The sequence below is a fragment of the Lampetra fluviatilis genome, chromosome 50 (assembly GCF_964198595.1).
Source record: "Lampetra fluviatilis chromosome 50, kcLamFluv1.1, whole genome shotgun sequence".
NCBI classification, from domain to species: Eukaryota; Metazoa; Chordata; class Hyperoartia; order Petromyzontiformes; family Petromyzontidae; genus Lampetra; species Lampetra fluviatilis.
The window spans coordinates 9,131,752-9,154,228 of NC_136324.1; the positions used below are offsets into that span (position 1 = coordinate 9,131,752).

Here is a 22,477-nt window from a genome sequence, read left to right on the forward strand (position 1 = left end):
AATATTTTATTATGTTTTATTTCATAGATGTCTAGTAAAGGGGCACCGGGGGTTACAACGTGACAACAAACAACACAAAAAACACGACAGGAGTGCAAAGTATAGGAAGGGTAAACAAATCGCTTTTATCGAAAGAACCAAGAAGATGAATCCCTGCAGTCACGAAAGCTTTAAATCGAGCTTTATAGCACTTCGGATTCCTCGTGCAGTATCAACGCCGATTCTCATTGGTTGTGGATCCCCTCCTGACAAAGCCCCCAACCCCCCCCCCCCACAAGTAAACCCCCTCCCCTACGGAGGAGATCCCTCATTGGCTGCGCGTGCGCGTGACGTCACTCGCGCCCCCGCCCCACAACAGCCCCGCCCCCTCCCGCGCGCCCATTTCATTATTTATTTCCGTCTTTGGCGTAGCGCGCGTTATCGATGACTGTTGTTTATTAATCGCCCGCTGCGTTTCGTCGTCGTCGTCAATAATAATTTGTCAGCATCCGTTGGAGAGGTCGCGGCTACGAAGGAGCGTGCGGTGAGCCCTCTTACATCGCCTCGCACTCCTGTGCCCCCCCCAACCACCACCACCCGTTCTATTGTTGCTTCACTGTACTGGCCGCGTGTACAGTCCTATTGTGGTGTGTTATTATTGTTGTTGCTGTCATTGTTGTGGTTTAATATCAGCGCTCGGGACATTCTGAGGGGAAAGCGCGGACGGGATCGCCACTGGCGCTGTGGAGATGTCTACGTGTGTGTGTGGGGAGCGGTGGGGTAGTGGTTAGCGCTATGCCGCGCTACGAACCCGGCCACCTGAGTTCGATTCCCACTCACGGCCACCACCACCAGTGACGATTATCTGAACCGCCCCCCCCCCCAGGTCGACTCGGCCTCAAATGAGTAGCTGGTGCGGTGTGTAAACATCGCCACTGGGGAGACAAAGGCGGCCGGGCGTGGTGTTGGCCGCCCACCCCCTCGTGTGCCGTGCCGACCTTCATTTCTGCTGCTGCTCGCTAACAGCACTTGCCCCAGCAGTCTGTCACAGGCTACACGGGGGACCTTTGTCTCTGTAATGGAGCCGTGAAGAGACGGGAAGATGATTCATGTCACTCGCCGCGTGCCGGTTGTGATGATTCGATCGCTGGGCGATATTGCATGTATCGATACTGTATAATATATGTTTAATTGACATTCACAGTGCTACAATCCGCACTGACCAAACGTGGTGAAGTATGGTCGAATGCCACCCCCGATAACACCGTACGGCCTGCGTGGAGGGTTGCCGACATAGTACAGTGCAGTGACCGAGGAGCCTACATTGTAATCACGTACAAAGCATTGCTTTACATCGGGCGCGTTGTTAAACCGTTACCTGCAATTGATCGTGATTCGTGGTTAATACCTCCAACCTACCTGCCCGCCATGCGAACGTGGAATTTCTATCGCCGGCTGTGGTGATTTGGCGGCGTATAATTAATGTGGAGACTACAGTCTATATAAAGTGGGGGGAAATGTTAATAGAGTTAATCGATAACTGGTAAGTACTTGAAAATCGATCAATTGTCGCTTCCGAAAAGTCCGTGATAGTGTTCATGCTCATGAATGCACCCATCCAAGTAAGATCTGAACCTCGATGATTATCCACTGCCGCCCAAAGAGAGATGCAGTCGAACCGTCCGGTGCGTTAACCATTACACAAAGATAGAGTCAAAGATCCCCCGTGTAGCCTTAACAGACTGTTGGGGCAAGTGCTGTTAGCGAGTAGCACCTATGACGGCAGGCACGGCACACGAGGGGGTGGGTGGTCGACACCACGCCCGGACGCCTTTGTCTCCCTATTCGTGATGTTTACACACCGCACCAGGTGCTCATTTTGAGGCTGAGTCGACCTAGGGGAGGCCCAGGGCTGCTTCATATAATCGTCGCTCGTGTTGACCGTGAGCGGGAATCGAACTCGGGTCGCCGGGTACGTAGCACAGCGCGCAAACAGCTACCACGCCCCACTACACTACACCAAACCCTCCGGGGTGCACTAACCATGGCAAAGGGGCCCTTGGTTATTCAGTTGTGAATGTTACGTTTACTGCTCGACATTATATGTGTGGAAAACCCCGTAACCTAGAAACAATAATCCGGCTGGAGTTTCAACAGTGCCTTGTAGATGAATATTGTGTTTGTTCCAAGACGTACAATATGCTGCTATGCAATGTCCAGTATATGGCGAATGCTTTCAACATTTTTTTTAAAAGAACATTATGTACAGTACTGCATTTCATTGGGTTTTTTGCTTACTGGCCTTTCGTCCATAGCACGGGGCGTCTCGTAAACATCTCACAATCAATGCAGGGTTGGCCCGGGATTATTTATACATTAAACTGGCTTCATCGAGGACTCTAGGCATAGCAGGGAAAATACTACAGTGGGAATGTGGTCCTTGAGATGAAAAATGTAGTCAGGTCCCCCCCATCTCATCTGTTAGTGTGAATGGTCCTGTGGCATTGATAAGTAAGTCAGGGTGTTAACCTCCAATATCCGAGCTAAAAATGCTGCACTAATCAATACAATCTGCTCTCTTCCAATTATTGCTATGCCCAGTGCTGTGCTGGAACATCACTTTTGTTGAAATAAATGCCTTGGACACTTCAGTGAATGACATTTTTTTTAGTACAGATGAACATATACATTGTCACCTTTCAACCTTTTTTGTGGGGATCTCTCTATTTTAAACTTTGTCACACACACGCACACAGTGATGCACCCGAAACTTGTGGGAAAATAATTTCTAAGCTTTTTATTCTTTGCCCTTTGTGCTGCCATGGAAAAGCCATGCATTTTGTTAGATTGATATATGAGCATGTCATCGAGCACATTGTGTATTCTTTTGTTATGTGGGCTGAGAGCAGAGATTGCAGCTCCGCCTGTCATAGAAGAGTCGTTTTAAAATCCCCACGACTGTACGTGCTCCAGTGGCCGCTTTATTTTTACAGTCTGTATTGGCGCTGCAGTTGATTGTCGAATCAAATTAATTTCAAAGTGTTTCTACGCTCAGATTAGCAATGGGGGTGGCATTTATCTTCCATTGGCAGTGCTGAGCCAGTGGTACACAAAGCACGTTTCGGTGGTGGGGTCAAACGATACAAAGGACAACTGTTGGCTTATCACAAAGTGATACTCATTAAAAACTGAACGTGCTACAGGCTGAGTTGATCCATGACCGGCATCTCATTTGTGAGAATTGAAGTCGTTTGAGGTCAATGTAAGTGATCGCCATTATCAGCAGCAATTATTAATCCACTGCTGGATGAAGGACTTCCCATGCCATCACCATCCCTCGCAGTCCTTGTTCGCACATACATCACATTAATTAGGCGTGTTCGTGTTAACTGAAGTAGAATAACATCATGGGACCTCCTTTGCCAGTATCAAAATATAATAATAGGTTTTTCTTATTTTTTCTGGCAACAAAACAGGTGTTAAGATGTTGAAACACCAAACTGAAACCTTTTACAATGAATCATGTCTGCATTAACCACAATGCTTGTGGTCAGAATGCAAAAAAAACATCCTCTGATAATATATGCATTGTCCTTGAAACTGATTGGTCCACACCAGAGACAGCTTTCTTTTGAGCCTCGTCTCAAACAGTGTTAGACCAGAGGATGCCAAAAGGCATACGGCCCAAAGACAAAGGAGGTCCCATGATGTAGATGCTCACCCCGAGCTCTCATTACTCTGATAGTGCATTGTCTTTGGGTTAATTTCTCCAAGGCATTGTCTTTGCCTTGGAGAAATTAACGTGATGCCGTAGGGACATTGAAAAGTCAGCACCAACTTAGATTTCATTACGTTATTAAAAATAATAACTGTAGAAGTTCAAAGATATGGTGAAATTTGAAATTGAATATTTTAGTTCATTAGCCTATGGATTTTCCAAACCAGTGATATTTAGTAGCATTTATTTAAACAAGCAAACTCTGGACCAAACATTTGCCTTCATTGTTCATCAGCATATCAAGGCTTGTTAAATAATAATTTGTGGGTTGCCAGATGTTAGTGGCTCGAGCACTGTCTAAGTTTTAATTTAAATTTGTTTAACCAGGTAAAAAGAGTGACCTGGGGCATTCATCTGCAAGTAGGGGGGGGGAGGTGATGATTTTCTGTTGCGTGTAAAATCTCAATTGAGTAATGTGCAGGTCATTTTCAAATTGGGCAAACTTGGACCCAGACGCTGGTACAAAATGACCTCCCCTTGGCTGATGACGTCATGATCTTTAACGTCCACTGTGAACAGATGGCGTGCGTACTATGCTTATTACATCCGCGGGAGTAATCTGTTTAACACGTAGTAGGCTTTTGCGACCAATATTATCTCTAATAGAGGTTTTTTTGGGGGTTAGATTGCGTAAATATATACGTGTCGCTAAACTGTCCAACATCCGACACGGCTAATTAGTAAGGGTTGTCACGTAAGTAAAACATGTCAATTGGTGACTAGTTCAGCACACCGGTGTGTTGGAGAGTCAATCCTGGCTGTTGCCTGATGAAGCTGGTTGTAATTGTAGACGAAACTTCACAGTACTTGAATTGTATATGTTGTCAGTTACTCTCCAACACACCGATGTGCTGATGAACTAGTAACTAACTGGCATGTTTTTTTACGTGACAAACCTTACGAATTGGCTGCGTTGCGTGGTGCCGGTTTGAACGACACATTTATATTTACGCGACCGTACCCAAAAAAAATCTCTTATAGGAATAACCTGGTCGGCTACTGCATTCTAACCGTGAAGCTCTGCAACAAGCGGCAAACGCGCTGCCGCTGAGCCCTATCACCGCCCTAACTCACGGAGCCCTCATCAACACACAAGCAATTAACGCCATTTTTCTTGCGCAATAGATAATAATGGGTAATAAATTAAATAAGATATGTAAAAGAAGTCTGTTATAGTCACGTTCCGATGTAATATATCTGCCCAAAGTACACGTCTTGGCAAAAACATGAACTTTAGTTAAATGTTAAGCCTGTTTAACCCCAATCGTTTTAGGATCCACGATAATGTAATAAGAATATTTATTTATTTTGGAGGAATTTGATGAGCTAGAACGCTCATTTTCACTGGTTATTTAATTTCATCCAGGAAATCCTCACTGACTTAAACTATTTTTAGAAGGGTCCTTAACTTTGTTATATGGCCAAAGAGTGTTTTGCATGGGAGAGGAAATCGGATGATCTGGAGAAAACTCATGCATATTGCAGGATAACACTCAAACATATGTACAGATGTAATCTTAAACTGGTATTATGGGCCATTACCACAATGATACAGCCACAGGAGAAGTAGATCTGTTAGTTAATTACACCAGCAAATTCGACGTCACCCTCCCAAGAGCATAAATAGATATTTTCTATTCATGATGTAGATGAGAGCAGGTTTGAGAAGAAGCGAGCGTTTAATCAGTGCGTACTGCTACCTGTTCTAACACAGGGTCATTAACGACCGATATAGAAGACGCCTACGTGCTGAACATAAATAGATCAAAATTGGTTTTAAACACGATTACTGTTGAATGTTCATGCAGTTAAAATTACTTTTAACGGCAGGGTGGCACAGTGGTAACACTTGTGTCTCACAGAAAGAACAGCCTGGGTTTGATTCCTGACTTGGACTGTGTGGAGTTTGTATGTTCTCTCCCCCGTTGTACGTGATTTTCTTGTGGGTTTCCCCTGTTTCCTCCAGTAGCTAAAGCAAATGTGAAATGTGTAACTCGTATTAGTCAAACATTAGGAAGCCACCGGAGCTGTGCACTTTAAAATATGGATTGAAAACTAATTTATTTTGAACTGCTTTTTGTGTTTAGTTGTCCGTTTAACACGTCGGCTTTCACGACCGATATCCATAAGAGGTTGTTTTGGGTTAGATCGCGTAAATATATAAATGTGTTGTTAAAACCCGCCACCACCCGACACAGCCAACTAGTAAGGGTTGTCACGTAAACAGAACGTGCCAATTCGTCACTAGTGTAATAAAGGACTCGATCCTGGGTCTGTCTCCGTTGTCCTTTATTCGGGTTCTTACACTTATCCCACACGGCCCTCGCTCAGAGCTCTCCCCTTGGCAGCTCCATAGCTGCCCTCGCTCCCGTAGCCTCCACACCTCTGCAACTCCGCTGCAGATCCCCTGTGCAGTCCTCCGGCTGCCCTCACTGCAGCTCCACCGCTGCCCGTCGTTCCTCCGCGCTTGGTCACCGCTGGCCGACGGTGCCAAGTCTTACTCTGCGTGTGTGTGGCGATCTCGCCACTCCTCGACCTCCGCCCTGCGTGGCCTCACACTAACTCTATCTCCCACACTCTCCCGTCTCTTCCGGTATCTTTCCCTTAAGACCTCACCCCTCTCTCCCACGTGACCTAACTCCTCCCCCCATGACGTCATATCCGCGAGGCCGTTTACGCCCGCATTACACCACCCTCCCCCGTAGAGAAAATCCAGCCAACCTCGGCTGAACAATAACGAGACAAGTAATGCGAGCGAACACAACCATCACACATTCAAGGACAACGAAGCATACAATAAATATAACAACAACAACACAACAGTAAAATTCAACGAAATGTAAGGGACTTTGAGCGCGTTCGGGTCGCCGGTCCGTCCCGGACGGGCGGCGGCCCTCCTGCAGACCGGGAACGTGACGGGGTTTTAGGAGCGACAGGATGAAGTCCTCCTGTCGCTATTGGAGGCCCGTCAACGTCCCGGTCCCGTGTCCCTGAAGGCCCAGCGTCGGGGGTGCGTCGCGATCGTGTCTGCGACGGGGTCGGAAGGGCGGCGGGGCTCGGAGTCCCCGCAGCCGTGGTAGGCACACCCCGAGCAGAGTCTCCTGTCTCCAGCAATGTCACGGCCGGCTTGTCTGTAAAAGGCACGACAGGCGCTCTTGCAAGGTCAACAGGCACAGGCAAGGATGAGTCGGCAGCCACAGACCCCGGCAAGGCAACATCGGGAGATGACGCATCGTCTCGAGGGGCCACATATGGTTTCAAGCGCGACGTGTGAACGAACCAACGCCGAGATCCAATCCGAACACTGTGGGTTGGGAACCTCGATGAGGCGGACCGACCCTTGCCATGGTTTGTGTAATTTATGAGAGGTACCTGGCCGCACCTGCGGGCAATGGAGCCAGGCCATGTCCCCCACCTTCCAGGGGCACTCCCCCTTCGAGCGTCGAGCACACCGCTCGTTCCGGGCCTGGGCTTTGGCAGTAGCCATGCGGGCCCCCTCCCGTGCCTCAGTAACCCGGCGAACGGTATCCCGAATGTAATCAGGAAGAGGCTTAGCAGGTCCCCTCACTCCAGTTCCCAACTGCACATCCATTGGCGGCACGTTCTCGCGACCGTACATAAGGAAAAACGGCGAATATCCTGTAGCCGCATGCGGCGTCATTCGGTATGCCGAAAGTACCCCAGGGATATGCAAATCCCAATCCGATTGTTTTTCACTCACGGTGTGACACAACATGGCGGACAATGTCCGATTTAGCCGTTCGACCATACCATCCGTTTGCGGATGGTAGGGAGATGTCCGTATCTTTTTAGTTCCAAGAGCTGCGCACACCTCCCCCAACAATTTAGAAGAAAAATTACGGCCTTGGTCTGTGAGGAGCCTCTCCGGCGCCCCCTTGTCCATAACGTACCCGAATAGAAAGGCGTCTGTGATAGGCGCCGCTGACTGGTCAGGCAAAGGCCAGGCCATCGGCCAGCGGGAGAGGTACTCCAGCCCAACTAGCAAGTATTTATTTCCCTTAGCGGATGGCGGGAAGGGTCCCAAAATGTCCAACGCCACCAATTCGTTAACTCTAGACACCTGAATAGACTGTATGGGCGGCACATATGGTTGTTTAGGTGGTTTTCGCCGGGCACAATCGGGACACGCGCGAACGTGACCGACGACATCCGTTGTCATGCCGTGCCAAAAATAGTCTCGCTGCAGCGTCAATAGGGTCTTCTGCACCCCCAGATGTAAAAGCGTGTCCCCATGCAGAGTCCTAATCAACTCGTACCGCAAGGATGCCGGTACAACCAGACGCCAGCGTTCCTGTAACCCTTCCCTCCACATCAGCAGACCATCGCGGAGAGCGGTTTCCGGCATACCCCCCGTACCCAGTCCCCCACTCTTCTTCGCAGTCCGATTCCGTAACGAGACCAATGAACCATCCAACATTTGTTCCCGAATCCACACAGCCCTTGGAAGATTCAGAATCCCATCAGCCGGTCCCGGCTGCTTTGGAGCTTCAGGCACGTCGACCGCCAACGCAACAGGCTGAGGGGGTTGCTGAATCGGCGCACATCTATGCGTCCCCGACGCGCACGCGCAAGGGGATCGCTGCGGCAACCTAGAAAGCGCGTCCGCATTCGCGTGACGCACCCCCTTCCGATGGTGAATTTGGAAGGAAAATTATTGCAGCGTGTCCAACCACCGCGCCAACTGGCCGAATGGTTGGTCCATCTTAAGAGCATACTGCAAGGCCGCATGATCCGTGCGAACAATAAACGAACGACCGTCGAGATACGGTCGAAATTGGCGGAGAAAGAAAACAATAGCCAAAAGTTCCCTGCGTGTGACGCAGTAGCGGGTTTCAGCGGGAGACAAAACCCGGCTACCATACGCCACCACGCGTTCCACACCACCTTTTGATTGAGACAACACGGCCCCAATGCCCGTGTCACTCGCATCCGTATCCAGAATGAAGGGGTGATCGAAATCAGGATAATCTAACGTCGGTGCCGTAGCCAGTCGATCGCGCAGGCCCTGAAACGCCGCCTCTTCCGGCGGTCCCCAAGCAAATTTCCTTCCTTTACCCGTAAGGAGGTGCAAGGGCCTCGCGATCGTCGCGAAATCCGGAACAAACCTCCGATAGTATGAGGCAAACCCCAAAAAGCGACGTACATCCCCCACTGTGGCCGGGGTTGGCCAGTCACGGACGCATGCTGTCTTGTCCGGATCCGTGGCCACCCCGTCCGCCCTTACGATATGCCCCAAATAGCGCACGGACCGTTGCAGTAGGTGACATTTCTTAGGCTTAAATTTCAAATTTGCGGAACGCATCCTGGCGAACACCGCCTCCAACCGCAGTAAATGCTCATCAAATGTGCGGCTGAAGACGATAATATCATCTAAATATATCAGACATGTCTCCCACTGCAACCCCGTTAACACCAACTCCATCAACCTTTGAAATGTGGCAGGGGCAGCATTCAGCCCCATCGGAAGACAATTAAATTGGAATAACCCCTGCGGCGTACGGAAAGCAGTCTTCTCCCGCGAGGGCTCGTCAAGGGGAAGCTGCCAGAATCCCGAAGAGAGATCTTGCGTTGAAAAGAACTTCGCCCCCGACAAGGCATCGAGGGAGTCGTCCATACGCGGCAGGGGGTACGCATCTGCCACAGACACTTTATTCAATTTCCGAAAGTCGACACAAAATCGCAATTTGCCATCCTTCTTTTTAACCAAAACAACAGGCGCGCCCCATGGGCTGTTAGATGGAGATATTATGTCCGCAGCCAACATGTCATCCACTGCCCCTCGAACCTGATCTCGCTCCGCCGGACTCATCCGATGCGAGTTCAACCGAATAGGGGCAGCGTCCCCTGTGTCAATATGATGGTAAAGCAACGAGGTGCGTCCCAAGTCCAAATCGTCGGAGCTAAACACATCAGAATAACTCAACAATAATTTACGAAGCGCACAACGTTGTTCACCGGAAAGGGAAGAATTTTCCCCACACAATTCGGCGATCCAGCGATTATCAGCGGCACCAGGACCTGAAACACCACCAACCACGACCTGGCTGCCCAGATGATCTTGTGCCGTAAACGCCGTAGTGGCATGTGCCACAACCGTACCAGCCGGCACACACACATTTTCGGTACTTGCATTAAGCACCTGCAGAAACGGCTGCTGGTCAGGCCGGACAATAGTTTGCGCCCCAACGAGCGCCGCTCCGCCCGTTATAGTGGCGGACGGCGGCAGCAAAATCCCAATTGCACCCTGATGACCAGGTACAGGCTTCCGATATCGCAAGGGGATAAGCATCTGTGAGCCAGGTGGAATATCAACATATACCTCGGACAGCGCCTGCACCTGAGCGACCGGAGCAGGTCGCCCCCAGGGCGACGGTTGAAATCTAATTTTTCGCCCACCCGGTAATTCAATGCAGTTTTGATTAATTCAAATTAGAATGGGCATCTTGGCCAGGAAGTCAGTTCCCAACAAGCAAGGAACCGCGAGGGACCTCGAAATTAACACAATTCCCGAGGCCGACACTCCCCCGATAGATATTGTAGCGTCCACCTGGCCCACAATGCCCATGCTACCCCCGTTGGCAGCGACGCAGGAATCGTAAACCGGACGCACGGCCTCAGGTGGGATGTTCAACAGATGGAAAATGACATCCGATATAATGGTCGCGGATGCCCCTGAATCCACTAACACACGTACGTCCACCCCTTGTATAGAACCAGGTACAGTGGACGAACCAGTAACGGCCGCGACGACCCGCCGTGCCAATTTACGCCACTGCGTTACTGAGCGACGTGGCCCAGTCGATGGCCTCCCCCCGTTATTAACAACACCCGGATCGCACGACAACGGTGATGAGTGAGGTGTCAAGCCTTGCCGGGTGTCTGGTGTGCACCGACTTGCCTGTCCTGGAGGATCCTTCCGTGGCACGTCCGCTGACGAGGCCTCCTGCTGGGGCGGACCCGGGACGCGGGCCCAGCAGTCCCTGGCGTAATGGCCTTTACGGCCGCAGCGGAAGCAGTCGATGTTGTTGCGCCGCGCCGCAGGCACCCCGTCCCGACGCTCCCGTGGCGGTGGCGCAGATCGCGGCCCCGGCGTACTGCGGGCCGACCACTGAGCAGAGGCGGCTGTCAGCTCCTGCGGGCCCCCCCCCGTCAGGAACGTATACCGCCTTCTTGGGATCCCAACCCGCGGCACCTCCATCGACGATGGGCCCCCCCGTCCACGCCGTGACTTGCTTCCAACGGCGCAGGTTGAACTGGGCATCAAGACATTTAGCGGCCGCCCGGGACGTGAGCTTTTCGTGGCCACACACCGGCATAGGAATCCCCAAATCCCGGGACAGCTCGAGCATCTTACCCAAGATGAGAGGTTCGAGCAGGTCAGGCTCCGTCTCCGGGTATGCAGCCATGGCCAACTCCAATACCGCACCCCTGTATGCCACCGGCGACTCCTCGGGTGCTCGCTGACGTTGAACAAACCGGCGATGAGCATCATCCGGTGGCTCATATGCATCTGCCATCTCGTCGAAAACTCCTCTCTGTTTTCTTCTTCTCGGCCTTTATAGAGCGGAAGAATCTCACCGACTCGTCATCGAGAAGAGTCGGTAAAACCTCCAATGCCTCGGCGTCCGTCCACCTTGCTGAGCGTACCGCCGCCAGAAATCTGCAGGCGAAAGCACTCCAATCGCCCCCGATGGAGAATTCTTTAACGGTCGTGAGATGACGACTGCGACTCCTTGTTGCACCGTCCTCAGCCAATGACTCACCCGGCGGCATATTCAAAATGGCGTCGCATCGCAACGTGTTCAAGATGGCGGCCTCTCGCCGCGGAGAGCGCAAGATGGCGGCTTCCCGCCGTTCTTCTCCTGCCACGCCCAAGATGGCGTCTTCTTGCCGCGTGGCCAATGGCGCCGACAGCGGAGGCAAGGCAGCGACCTGCGGACCTCCATCGGCTCTCCCCAACGCCGTCCTCGGCGTGACAAGCTCGCACAATTGTGCGAGCACGATTTTCAGTGTCTCCAGCTGCGCCGCCATCTGCCTCCATCGCCAATCCGCGTCCTCTGGTGCAGACGGGTCCACCGACGCGGCGACATCTTGGACTCCCGGACCCGCACTTATTCCCGCACGGATCTCCTCCTCCATCGCAGGCAGGTCGACCGCCCGAGGAAGGTCGTCGTCGTCGGATGATGTAGCAGATGATGGCGCAGGAATATTCTTTCTTCTGAGCTGTTTTGACATGCCGTTTCACTTCTGACACCAGTGTAATAAAGGACTGGATCCTGGGTCTGTCTTCGTTGTCCTTTATTCGGGTTCTTACACTTATCCCACACGGCCCTCGCTCAGAGCTCTCCCCTTGGCAGCTCCATAGCTGCCCTCGCTCCGGTAGGCTCCACACCTCTGCAACTCTGCTGCAGATCCCCTGTGCAGTCCTCCGGCTGCCCTCACTGCAGCTCCACCGCTGCCCGTTGTTCCTCCGCGCTTGGTCACCACTGGCCGACGGTGCCAAGTCTTACTCTGCGTGTGTGTGGCGATCTCGCCACTCCTCGACCTCCGCCCTGCGTGGCCTCACTCTAACTCTATCTCCCACACTCTCCCGTCTCTTCCGGTATCTCTCCCTTAAGACCTCACCCCTCTCTCCCATGTGACCTAACTCCTCCCCCCCATGACGTCATATCCGCGAGGCCGTTTACGCCCGCATTACACTAGTACAGCACACCGGTGTGTTGGAGAGCCAAGCCACAACATTTACAATCTGACTATGACGTTTCGCCAGTAATTACAACTAGCTGCATCAGGCGACAACCAGATGTGTGGAGAAGTCTTAACTGTTTCGTTCCTTATATAGAGGCGTAGATGTGGTGGCCACACTTCTGCGCTCTTGCGCAAAGTGGGGGGGGATTAATGTGTCAACGTACATTATGCATGTGCATTATGCGAGCCCTTTGATCTTGTCTTTTCTGTCTATTGTGTGTATAAAAATAGCCGTACCAACGTTAATCTCTATTAAAGTATGATGCCCTTTATAGGCATGCATTTAAATAATGTATTATTTGATTATTCACTTCCACGTAGCACTAAGGCGGTAGCTATCCGAAAGTTTAAAATAATTTTTATTTCTTTCAATTTCGATAGATTCTCGAATTAGTCTTGGCCAGTAGTAGTTAGTTTTGCACAGAATTTCAACATCAAAATCAATTGAGTGTCCTTGTTGGCACGCGTGTTCTGCTGTCCTTCACCCGCACCTCCGATTTGCATGGTTGGTTATATACGGTGTAAAAGAAAGTCAAGATATATACAACATCCTGATGCTGAAAAATTACCTACAAATTACCATAGCAGGAGCCTCCTTGAAGAATCGTCTTGAGACTCTGTGAGGCTTTTCTTGGTGACCAAGTGTGTGGGCGCCACGGCGGCGAGATATGAACTATGGCCCCTGGTCTGCAGGAGGTTGTGGGTTCGATCTTGACCCTGACACCTGTATATTTGGAGTTTGCATGTTCTCCCCGTGGTCGCGTGGATTTTTCTCCGGTTTTCCATCCACATTTAGAATCAACTTGCGTTTAGAGTATTTGGCAGCTTTAAGTTTACACACGATGATAAGCCAATTTGTTGAGCTATCATATGTGGCCAGGTCGCTTCTAAAAAAATAAGAGCTGTATAGCTCAGTGGGCATTATGTGGTAAGTAAAAAAAATTGATCGTCACAATAATTCTCGTTGGGCACAGGTCGTGGGGTGTTGCTGCCGCCCTGGCCTCACGTGCCGCCCCACCTCAGCGCGAACGCTCCTGTCGATGCCGATCTGCTGGCCACGGCGTGATGGAGAGTTGACGTCGCTTGGCCCAGGGGATATCCAGCGTGGGGGAGACGCCCGCCCAACATGGCTCTGCACAAGAGGCAAGGTAGGTGGGGGATAACAAACCGGGAGGCTAATGATGTAGATTACTTTTTGTGAATTTTCATGATTTGTAGTTTCCGGTTCTATTCAAGTATTGATAGCATTTTTTGGTTTGTGATATATCATTAATACTACAGGCAGACCTCGTTTAGCACTCGGGATGTGTTCCTGGAGAAGTGGGCACTAATTGGATCGGCACTAAACGAGGTCATTATACCATTGTTTGTACGGGGATGCGTTCCAGACAGCCTAATTTCATACGTATGAGCAATAGGAGGGCTTAATTTGGGTATCGGTATCAGCGCAAATATTAATACAGATGGTAAAAATTAGCTTAGAAATTTTTTTTAAAGTAACATCAATAAGTATTATGTTCTATACTCACCAGTGCGTTCTACTGTACTCCTACATCTCAGCGGTGTCAAGGCTAGGTTGGAGGAGCTGCTTAGCTCCCAGTCCGGGTCATTCTCAGAAAAGAGCTCCCAAGAACCTCCGTGGTCTTAGCGATGCCCTCGGTCAACATTTCTGTGGTTAGGTTTCTTTTAGGTGGAGCCTGAAACTCCATCCTAGTCTCGTGACTTGTCACCCAGCTAAACGCACTGTAATTACATGGAGAAAATTAATTGGTGTAGAAAAAAAATAATTGTGCCCACGAATTGTGATAATCGAATTGCCGGATTACTTGGCTTGGAGCGAACGTCGCTGTCATTGGCTGAGTGAACGATGGCCGGCGCTGCTGCACGTTCTCACTCGTAAACTCTTTTTAGATTATTTTTATTTAACATTTTTTTCTTTTGCAAACCACTTCTCCAGGACAAAAAACGCTAAAGCAAATCGGCGTTCTTATGGGGTTGCACTAAGCGAAGTCTGCCTGTGTCTTCCATTAAACTTGATTTCACCATGTCCTGTTCGTCCGATGGCCATCTCATTTGCATAAATTCTTAACAGGTTTTATCCGTACTATTTGATGCATATACAGTGAGGTTAACAATCGGTTTCAAACAGTGAATCGATAAATACTTGTTGAAGAGCTATTAATCTACGATTGTTTTTAGATTGCATCGTAATCGGAAGATTGTGACTCGCGAGTTAAATTTCCGGTCAGGAGTTGACACCTCTCTCAAGTTCATGCGAATGGTTCCACTTTAATGGTTATCCTATATAGTCTTCTGCTAGCATTGGGAAAGTAGACTTTCCATGGCTGCCAGTGAAGCCGAGGGCCTCCCGTTGCTTGTTTAATGAGACACTTTGGCTTGACTATTCTGCCCTGGAATTCTTCCTTTCATTTGAAGGACTCAAAATGAAAGGGAAAAATTCCTGTCCTGCTTAATAATGTCTGCATCCACTCTAGATTTTTGCAAATCCTAGCTCACCACTTCTAGACCTGTCACTCTCGATCTCCGCCCTGGTGATTCCAGACGTCTTGAGTGACTTCTCAGCTTGCCCAAGATGGTACCACTAACCCCTTACCAACATGTCCAAGCTTTACGAGTCGACTTTCTGTCCATCTAAGATGGGGACAATTCTTTACCTCCTTCCTCCTGTTCATTTCTGACCAGATCTTGTCTTACGATCCCCGAAATCCATCTTTTCATACTTATTTCTGTGTTGCACATCTGCTCCTGCCCGAGCTTTAGAGACACTTTGCCTTGACTGTTGTTATTATTATCATTGTAGAGCACAGTAGTGTGGTTAGGACCGAGCCGTAAGTCACGAGGCGAGCAGAGTGGAGCGCGTGGGCAGACGCGCGTCACCACCCCCGGTTCACACGGGATCCTCACCAGCCCCCCCCGCCACCGATCGCTCATTGACAAATAAAGTGGCGTGCGCACACATACCGTGCCGTGAAAGCAAAACATTACAGTACAACGATGGATTATTTTGCACTGCCCACTGCTACTTACCACGTGACCCCACAGCCTATAACAACCTGTCATGCATGGATCAACCTTGCTTGACTTGCAAAATCTGACGAGATTTTTTTCCACGTTCCGAGTTATTTTTGATAAGGCCTATGACATCATAGAGCTGTCTGCTCTGAAGCAAGGATATTGCCTGACATGTTAACCTATCATCTTTTTCTTCTTGGTTCTTTCGGTAAAGTCACGTAGAAGGGAAATAATAAAATAATAAAAATAAAACATAATTAAATACAATTCTCACGACGTTTCGGCCACAACGCAAGCAGCCGTCCTCAGATGAGGAACAGGTCTGTTGGAAAGACAGCGTCTGAATGAACACCACCAAGCTTGGCAGCGTATATTTAAGCTGGGTTAGGGGAGGAAGGGCGCCTTGATAAAGGAATTTGCATATCAACAGGAATTTAGCATATTCATGGAAAATGCAGATATGGGATTAGTCACTACTTGTGGAATGCGTAGGAGGTGGGGGGGGTCTCAAAGTCATATTAAATCGAAATGTATCATTTTTTTCTTATGAGGCATTGTTAATTAGAAATGCCAGTCATGTTTTTTTAATATGTGCTGTTAGATTAAAGAAGTTAATGAAGAAAATGGAACAAGACACTGACAAGTGAGCAAAAAATCATGGAGAGGTGCATGCTTTGAATTGCACTGAGAGGCAGGAGGAGGAACTCATTGGTTAGAGAACAAACGCAGGTTAAAGGCATCGTATTGACTTTAGAAAGACGACTGGGCCTGCGCAAGACACTTTGACCAACATGATGTAAGCCTGTGTTCGAGACAAGCGATGGAGTGGCAATCCCCTCCAGTGCAGGTGTTGCGACAAGTTGGGAGAGGCCTTCGTGCAACAGTGTATTGGTAACGTGTGACACCGACAATGTGCGTCGTACGTAGATGCGGTGTAGCTTGCCAGCGTCATTGAGCCCCCCACCCCCTGGCGTTTGTCCCTTCCCAGTATTCCTGTCGCCGGAGGTGGCGCGCTCCGTACTGCGCCGCTACGGCCGCGACAACGCATACCTGGAGGAGATGAAGCAGGGCAACATCGAGCGCGAGTGCGTGGAGGAGCGCTGCAACTACGAGGAGGCGCGCGAGGCCTTCGAGAACGATGAGAAAACCGTACGCGTGCCACCGCTACCTAGCAGGGGTGTGGGGGGGGGTGTGCCCACTGTGTCGCCGGGGACACGGCGTGCAGGGAGCAAGCGTGGGTGTGCGGTCCATTCTCCTGGAACTCGTAGTTTTCGTAATGCGAATTGTATGTAATGGGATGAACGTATTAGGGAACACGTTTTTTTTATAACACGGATGGATGTGAAATGGATGTAACGCGATCGAAACTAGGTCGCGCATGTCGGAATAAGCGGTCATACGGCTGCCTCGGCATAGCATCGCACAGATGCTTCTGGATGCTTCTAGACGCTACCCACGAGCCTCAATCCGCCCACTCACTTTGAAAACCCTTATCAGCAGTTGCATTTGGAGGCTTGCCCCCACTTTTCTCTCCGCCTGATGAAGACTGCTTGTGTTGCGATCGAAACGTCGTGGTTTTATTTAATTTTATTATTTTAAATTAATTATTTTTTATTTAAATTATATATTTTAATTTTCTATCTACTTGACTTTACCGAAAGAACCAAGAATATGCTTGTGACTAGTTCCGGTTTGGCAGCAGAGGGCTCCGAATCAGTTTCACAGCATGTTTTCGTCAGCTGCGTAATGCTGTGTGCAAGCTGCCTGATCTATCATTCCATATGAAGCTTCGGATAATTTCAGCTACAGTTATACCCTCCCTTTACGCTTGCAAAATGTGGACCCCTTTAAAGTAACTTCCGCGCCAGCTCGAAACATTCAGACTGGCCTGCCTACGATCCATCCTCAGTTTAGCCAGGCTGGATTGTGTGAGGAGCTCGCTGATCCTTGAGAAATCTGGACACAGTCCCATCCGTGAGCTTCTATGGCAGGTGAGGCTTCATTGGCTGCGTTATGTAGCGCGCATGCCCAAGCAGCTTGTTTGGCTGGATAGAAGGGGCTGCACGGCACCGGAGGACGTCGAGCTGAGTGGACTTGCTGATGACTGGTAACAGCTGTGTCAAATCGGCCTCCGTGGAGGAGGCTCGTGAAGGACGCTACTTGGCAGTTGGAGACAGCTGCCCTCCAACAACAGCTGAGGGCAGAGAAGCGACACTCACAACAAATAGTGGAGTGATGGGCGGCTAAAACGCAGCAAGTTCGCACAGTGGGCAGCACAGGTAGTAACATCTGGCAGTCTTCAAAGGATGTTCACCCAAACACCTGGGTCTGTCGCATGACCTCCGGTCAGTGAGCCTTTTGACACTTAATGTGACCTCAAAGTGTACCTCGCTTGGCACAAGCGATGGGGTGACGTCACCGCCAATTAGTGGAGAATGGCAGCTGTTGTATGTACAAGTGTGGGGAGCGGTAGCGTAATGGCTCGGCGTACTGCGCTGTGAACTCGGGCTCCCCAATTTAGATTACTGCTCACGGCCAACATCAGTGACTGAACCCATCGTGTACCTCCCGTCGGTCGACATAACCTTAAACGAGTATGTGGTGCGGTGTGTCAACATCACTACTGGTGAGACAAAGGCGGCCAGGCATGGTGAAAGCCACAATTCCCCCTTGCATGCTGTGTTGCCCTTCATGTGTGCTTGTTAAGAGCGGGATCTGTTTGCGTTGCGAGCAGAGGGAGTTCTGGATCGAGTACACGGCGGAGCACAAGGCGCCGGACTCGGATGGCGCCGTGAGCCTCTTCGTGGTGGTTCCCGTCGCCACCTTTCTGCTACTGTTGCTCGTGGGGCTGCTGTCGCTGTGGCGCTACCGCTCGCGCCGCCTCGCGGAGCAGTCGGAGCACCCCTCCCCGCTCGAGCACCAGCAGCACCGCGCATACGAGCATGGCTCCGGCCTCGACTATCGCCTCCCGCAGGTGCCAGAACACGAGCCACAGGGGTTGTTGTGTACGCCATGGTGGCGATGTTAACCACCTTGCCTGGTATACAGGAGGTCGTCGTGGGTTCGATCCCGACCCCTGACGCCTGCTGTATTATATTATATTATTATATTATTTTATTTTATTATGTTTTATTTTTATTATTTTATTACTTCCCTTCTACGTGACTTTACCGAAAGAACCAAGAAGATGAATCCCTGCAGTCACGAAAGCTTTAAATCGAAATTTAGCCTGCTGTATATTTGGAGTTTGCTTGTCTCTCTCCTCGTGGTCGCGTGGATTTTTCTCCAGGTCTTCCGGATTTTCCTTCACATTAGAAACACGCGTTTAGAGTATTTGGCTAAATTTGCACATGATAAGCTACTTCTTTGAGCTATCATTTGTGGCCAGGTCGCTTCTGAAAAAGAGCTGTATAGCTCAGTGGGCCTTATTTGGTAAAAAAAATTGTTTAGTTTACTATTGGGGTGGGCAGATCCCCCCCCCCACTCCCCGTACATTTCCTTAAAGCTCAGAACCTGCACTTTGCAGAAATGTCCGGTGGACTTGTGAAAGACGAAGCTCGGTGATTACAATTTAGATGCCATAACGATGGATGCCTCCGGCGAGCCATGTCCTGACACTCATCAGCAGTCCTGAGCCAGTGGTGGAAATTGTATATTCCCATGGCAGAGGCTAGTGTCTTCATAGAACGACAGAGTACTCTTAATCACCTTTTCATCTGTGTCGGATAGTGTCCTCTCGTACCCGTGGGTTTTCTGTGTGTGCTCCAGTGTTCATCTATAAACACTTACCTATAAACACTCGTGAATTAGCTGGAAAATCTTAATGTGCGCCTCCGTGTGGAACATTGTAAGATGCAGTTTGCATGAATCGTGCTATAAAAGAACACTTATTATTCAAAGCTCGTACGAACCAACATGGTGAAATATGGTCAAACAACCCCTCTCATGCATCACTGAATTGATCAACAGGAAATGAGCATGGTCCCACCCTCATTCGTGCAGGAACTATTAAAAAAAAAACTAAAATTGTGTTTACCATGTAAGGCCTACTGAGATATATAGCTCCTTTTTAGAAGCGACCTGGGCACAAATGATCGCTCAACAAATTGGCTTATCACATAGAAATGTATAGCAGCCAAATACTCTAAACGCATGTTTCTAAATGTGGAGGGGAAAAACCAGAGGACGCGGAGAGAATTTCACACAACCACGAGGAGACCATGCAAAATTCCAAATATACGGGGTCGGGATAAAACCCATGACCTCCTGCATACAAGGCGAGGTAGTTAACATCTCGCAAGTTGTGTAGATATTTACTGGTGTGGGCACGTCACCGTGATGTTCAAAAGCGTTCCGGCACGGTATGCACTCACCTTAAGCTCTTTCCCATCATTTGACAACTCTCAGCGGCTCGCAGGCCACACATTGACAGATGGGCCCCTTTTGTTAAACGCTGCTTTAAAAAAAAAATCTTCCCTCAATACGTCTTTTGTCGCCATCTGAAGTTTCAAACAGCCAGCGTCGGCGGTAATCACACCGGGCACGGCGTCGGCGTTTCGAGGGTGCCACGGGATTCCGGCCACATGGTGTTTCGTGGCTGTTTGTAACCCGAACCCTTCGCCTCGTGAGATCCTTCCCACGAGCGGCCGCTAAACGGGAGCGGCAATGCAAACCCCCCCCCCCGTGGTCACCGTGGCGGCGGCGGCCCGCGCGTGCTATGCTAACACGTGAAAAGTGACACGCGGCGGAGGTGAGAGGCGTGGAAAGCGCCTACGTGCGTGCCGGCTCTTGACGCTCCCCCCTGGGGTGGGGTGTGGGGGGGTAGGGCGCCGAGTCGAACTTTAAAATACGGCGGCACGGATGGAGACACTCTCGGGTCTTCCCTGCCGCTTTGGCCACGTTGCCCCCGTGCTTTAAGGTAGAGGGAGAATCGAGTCGTCGGGACCGGTAAGTCGCAACCCGTGCATTGGAGGAGTACAGAGGTTAACTTAATAGGCATTGTACGCATTTGCCAAACATTGCACAGCACTCACTCATGCAGGCTCATGGTTCAGGGCATGCCTTTGCTTGGAAGAGGTTTGGGTTACCCACCCTTTATCTCACTTAAAATTATCCTCCAGGGATCATCCTATCTCCAGTCATCTCTCCACCGATGTCATCCCATCGCTCGCCGGCATCTTCCACTTTCCACCCAATCTGTCGCCATTATTCTCTCACCATTCCTGCTCATAATCTCTGTTCATTATTCCTTCTTTGCCATCATCTCCCATGCCTTCATTTCCCTATTGCCAATTTGTCTCCCTCGCGATCTCTCCATGAGTATCACGTCATCACTGACGTTGCCTCTACTCTCCCATCGTCCCTTCTTTCGACTCACCTTTTGTGTCGTTCGAGACTTCCTCTCATCATCCTTTGTCGTGTCCTTGTCTTCTCTCCACACTTATCGTCCCTTCTCTCATCGCCTCACCGGGTGCCATGTCGTCGCTCGTGTTTCCAGCTCCCTTCTCGTCAGTCCTTCTTTGCGGCCGTCCCCGTGGATACCTTTCTTTAGTCTCACTAGCGTCGCTCGCGGTGTCGTCCCGCCACTCATCGGCTCCAACCTGGCGCCCCCCACGGTGCCCACCCCCCTCCCCCCCCACGTTGCCCCGCAGGCGCGGGGCTGCCCGGCCGTGCTGCTCGAGGCTCCGTGCGAGGGCCTGCGCGGCCTCGCGGGGGACGGCGGGGGGGACCGCACGACGGCGTCGCTCGGCCACCGGCCCAGCTCGGCGTCCGTTGTGTCGCGCGTCTCCAACGTGGAGCCGCCGCCCTCGTACGAGGAGGTGACCGGCCTGGCGGCGGTGCCGGCGGGGCGCGCCGCCAGCCCCACGCCCAGTGGGCCGCCGCCCGCCTACGACGACATCATCGTGGGCGACGTCGAGGGCAGCCCCGTGTCGTCGCTACCGCACGACGACGACGACGGCGACGACAAGTGACACCATTGAGCCCCTCCGGTATGAGCGCCGTCGCGGTCACGGAAACTCGGACTAGAGTGCGCGCTCGAAGACGTAGAGATGTCACGCGGTATTACATTGTAAATATATTGCTTTCGATAAGAGCGTTTAATTTAATGTCTTTGGTTGTAATTACATACAAACATAATAAAAAACGTAGTTTTTATTTTCATTATTCCAGACGTCTCCCATATCTGGAAAGGTTCTCCCCACAATTATTCTGGCTTCTAGAGGTTTTAGTGTATTTTATTTTTTTACGCACATTTGTGTTTGTGCGAGTTTATTTGTTTTCTGTGCGCACATACACTTGTGTGTGTATCTGAGGAGGGGGCGGTGGCGCAGCGGTTAGCGCGCTGTGCTACAAACCTGGCGACCCGAGTTCAATTTCCACTCATGGCCAACACTGGTAACCATTATTTTAATCGGTCATGGGCCTCCCCGAGGTCGACTCAGCCTCAAATGAGTACCTGCTGTGGTGCATAAACATCGCCACTGGGGAGACAAAGGTGGCCGGGCGTGGTGCTGGCCACGCACACCCTCGTGTGCCGTTCCGCCATTTATAGGTGCTCGCGAACAGCACTTGCCCCAACAGTCTGTTAAGGCTACACGGGGGATCTTTGTTCTTTGTCTGAGTATATTGGTGTATCTTTTGAGAGTGTTTGTGTATGTGTGCATGCCTTGGTCATTGCGTACGACTCTCCTCTCAATGGATACCCATGGGGGGAACCGTTGGACTATTGTTACGCAAGAGTAATGTGGATCGTGGCATTTGGCAGCCGGTCCGTAGTCTCGGGTAGCATCGGTCAGCTCGCACAAATCAGTGGGGCATCGATCAAGTCCAGCGGTTAAAAATTCCACATTCCCATGCCAGAGGCCAGTCTCCACACAATAATTGATGTTTCAAGTAGTACTTATGTCATTGGTCCAA

General features: G+C 50.4%; 1 protein-coding gene across 2 annotated transcripts in view; it reads left to right on the plus strand.

Moving 5' to 3' along the window:
• The first annotated feature begins 395 nt into the window (after positions 1–395).
• Positions 396–22,477, plus strand: part of LOC144948697 (transmembrane gamma-carboxyglutamic acid protein 3-like) — a 311,492-nt gene continuing 289,410 nt past the window's right edge. Inside the window, exons 1-5 of one of the 2 annotated variants that reach the window (XM_078878363.1) lie at positions 396–523; positions 13,501–13,674; positions 16,548–16,708; positions 18,294–18,533; positions 21,211–21,274. In XM_078878363.1, coding sequence (XP_078734489.1) covers positions 13,653–13,674; positions 16,548–16,708; positions 18,294–18,533; positions 21,211–21,274 — 487 coding nt within the window. In that variant the 5' untranslated portion in view covers positions 396–523; positions 13,501–13,652. Of the gene's footprint in view, positions 524–13,500; positions 13,675–16,547; positions 16,709–18,293; positions 18,534–21,210; positions 21,550–22,477 lie in introns of both variants that reach the window. The other variant, XM_078878362.1, reaches the window with a different exon arrangement.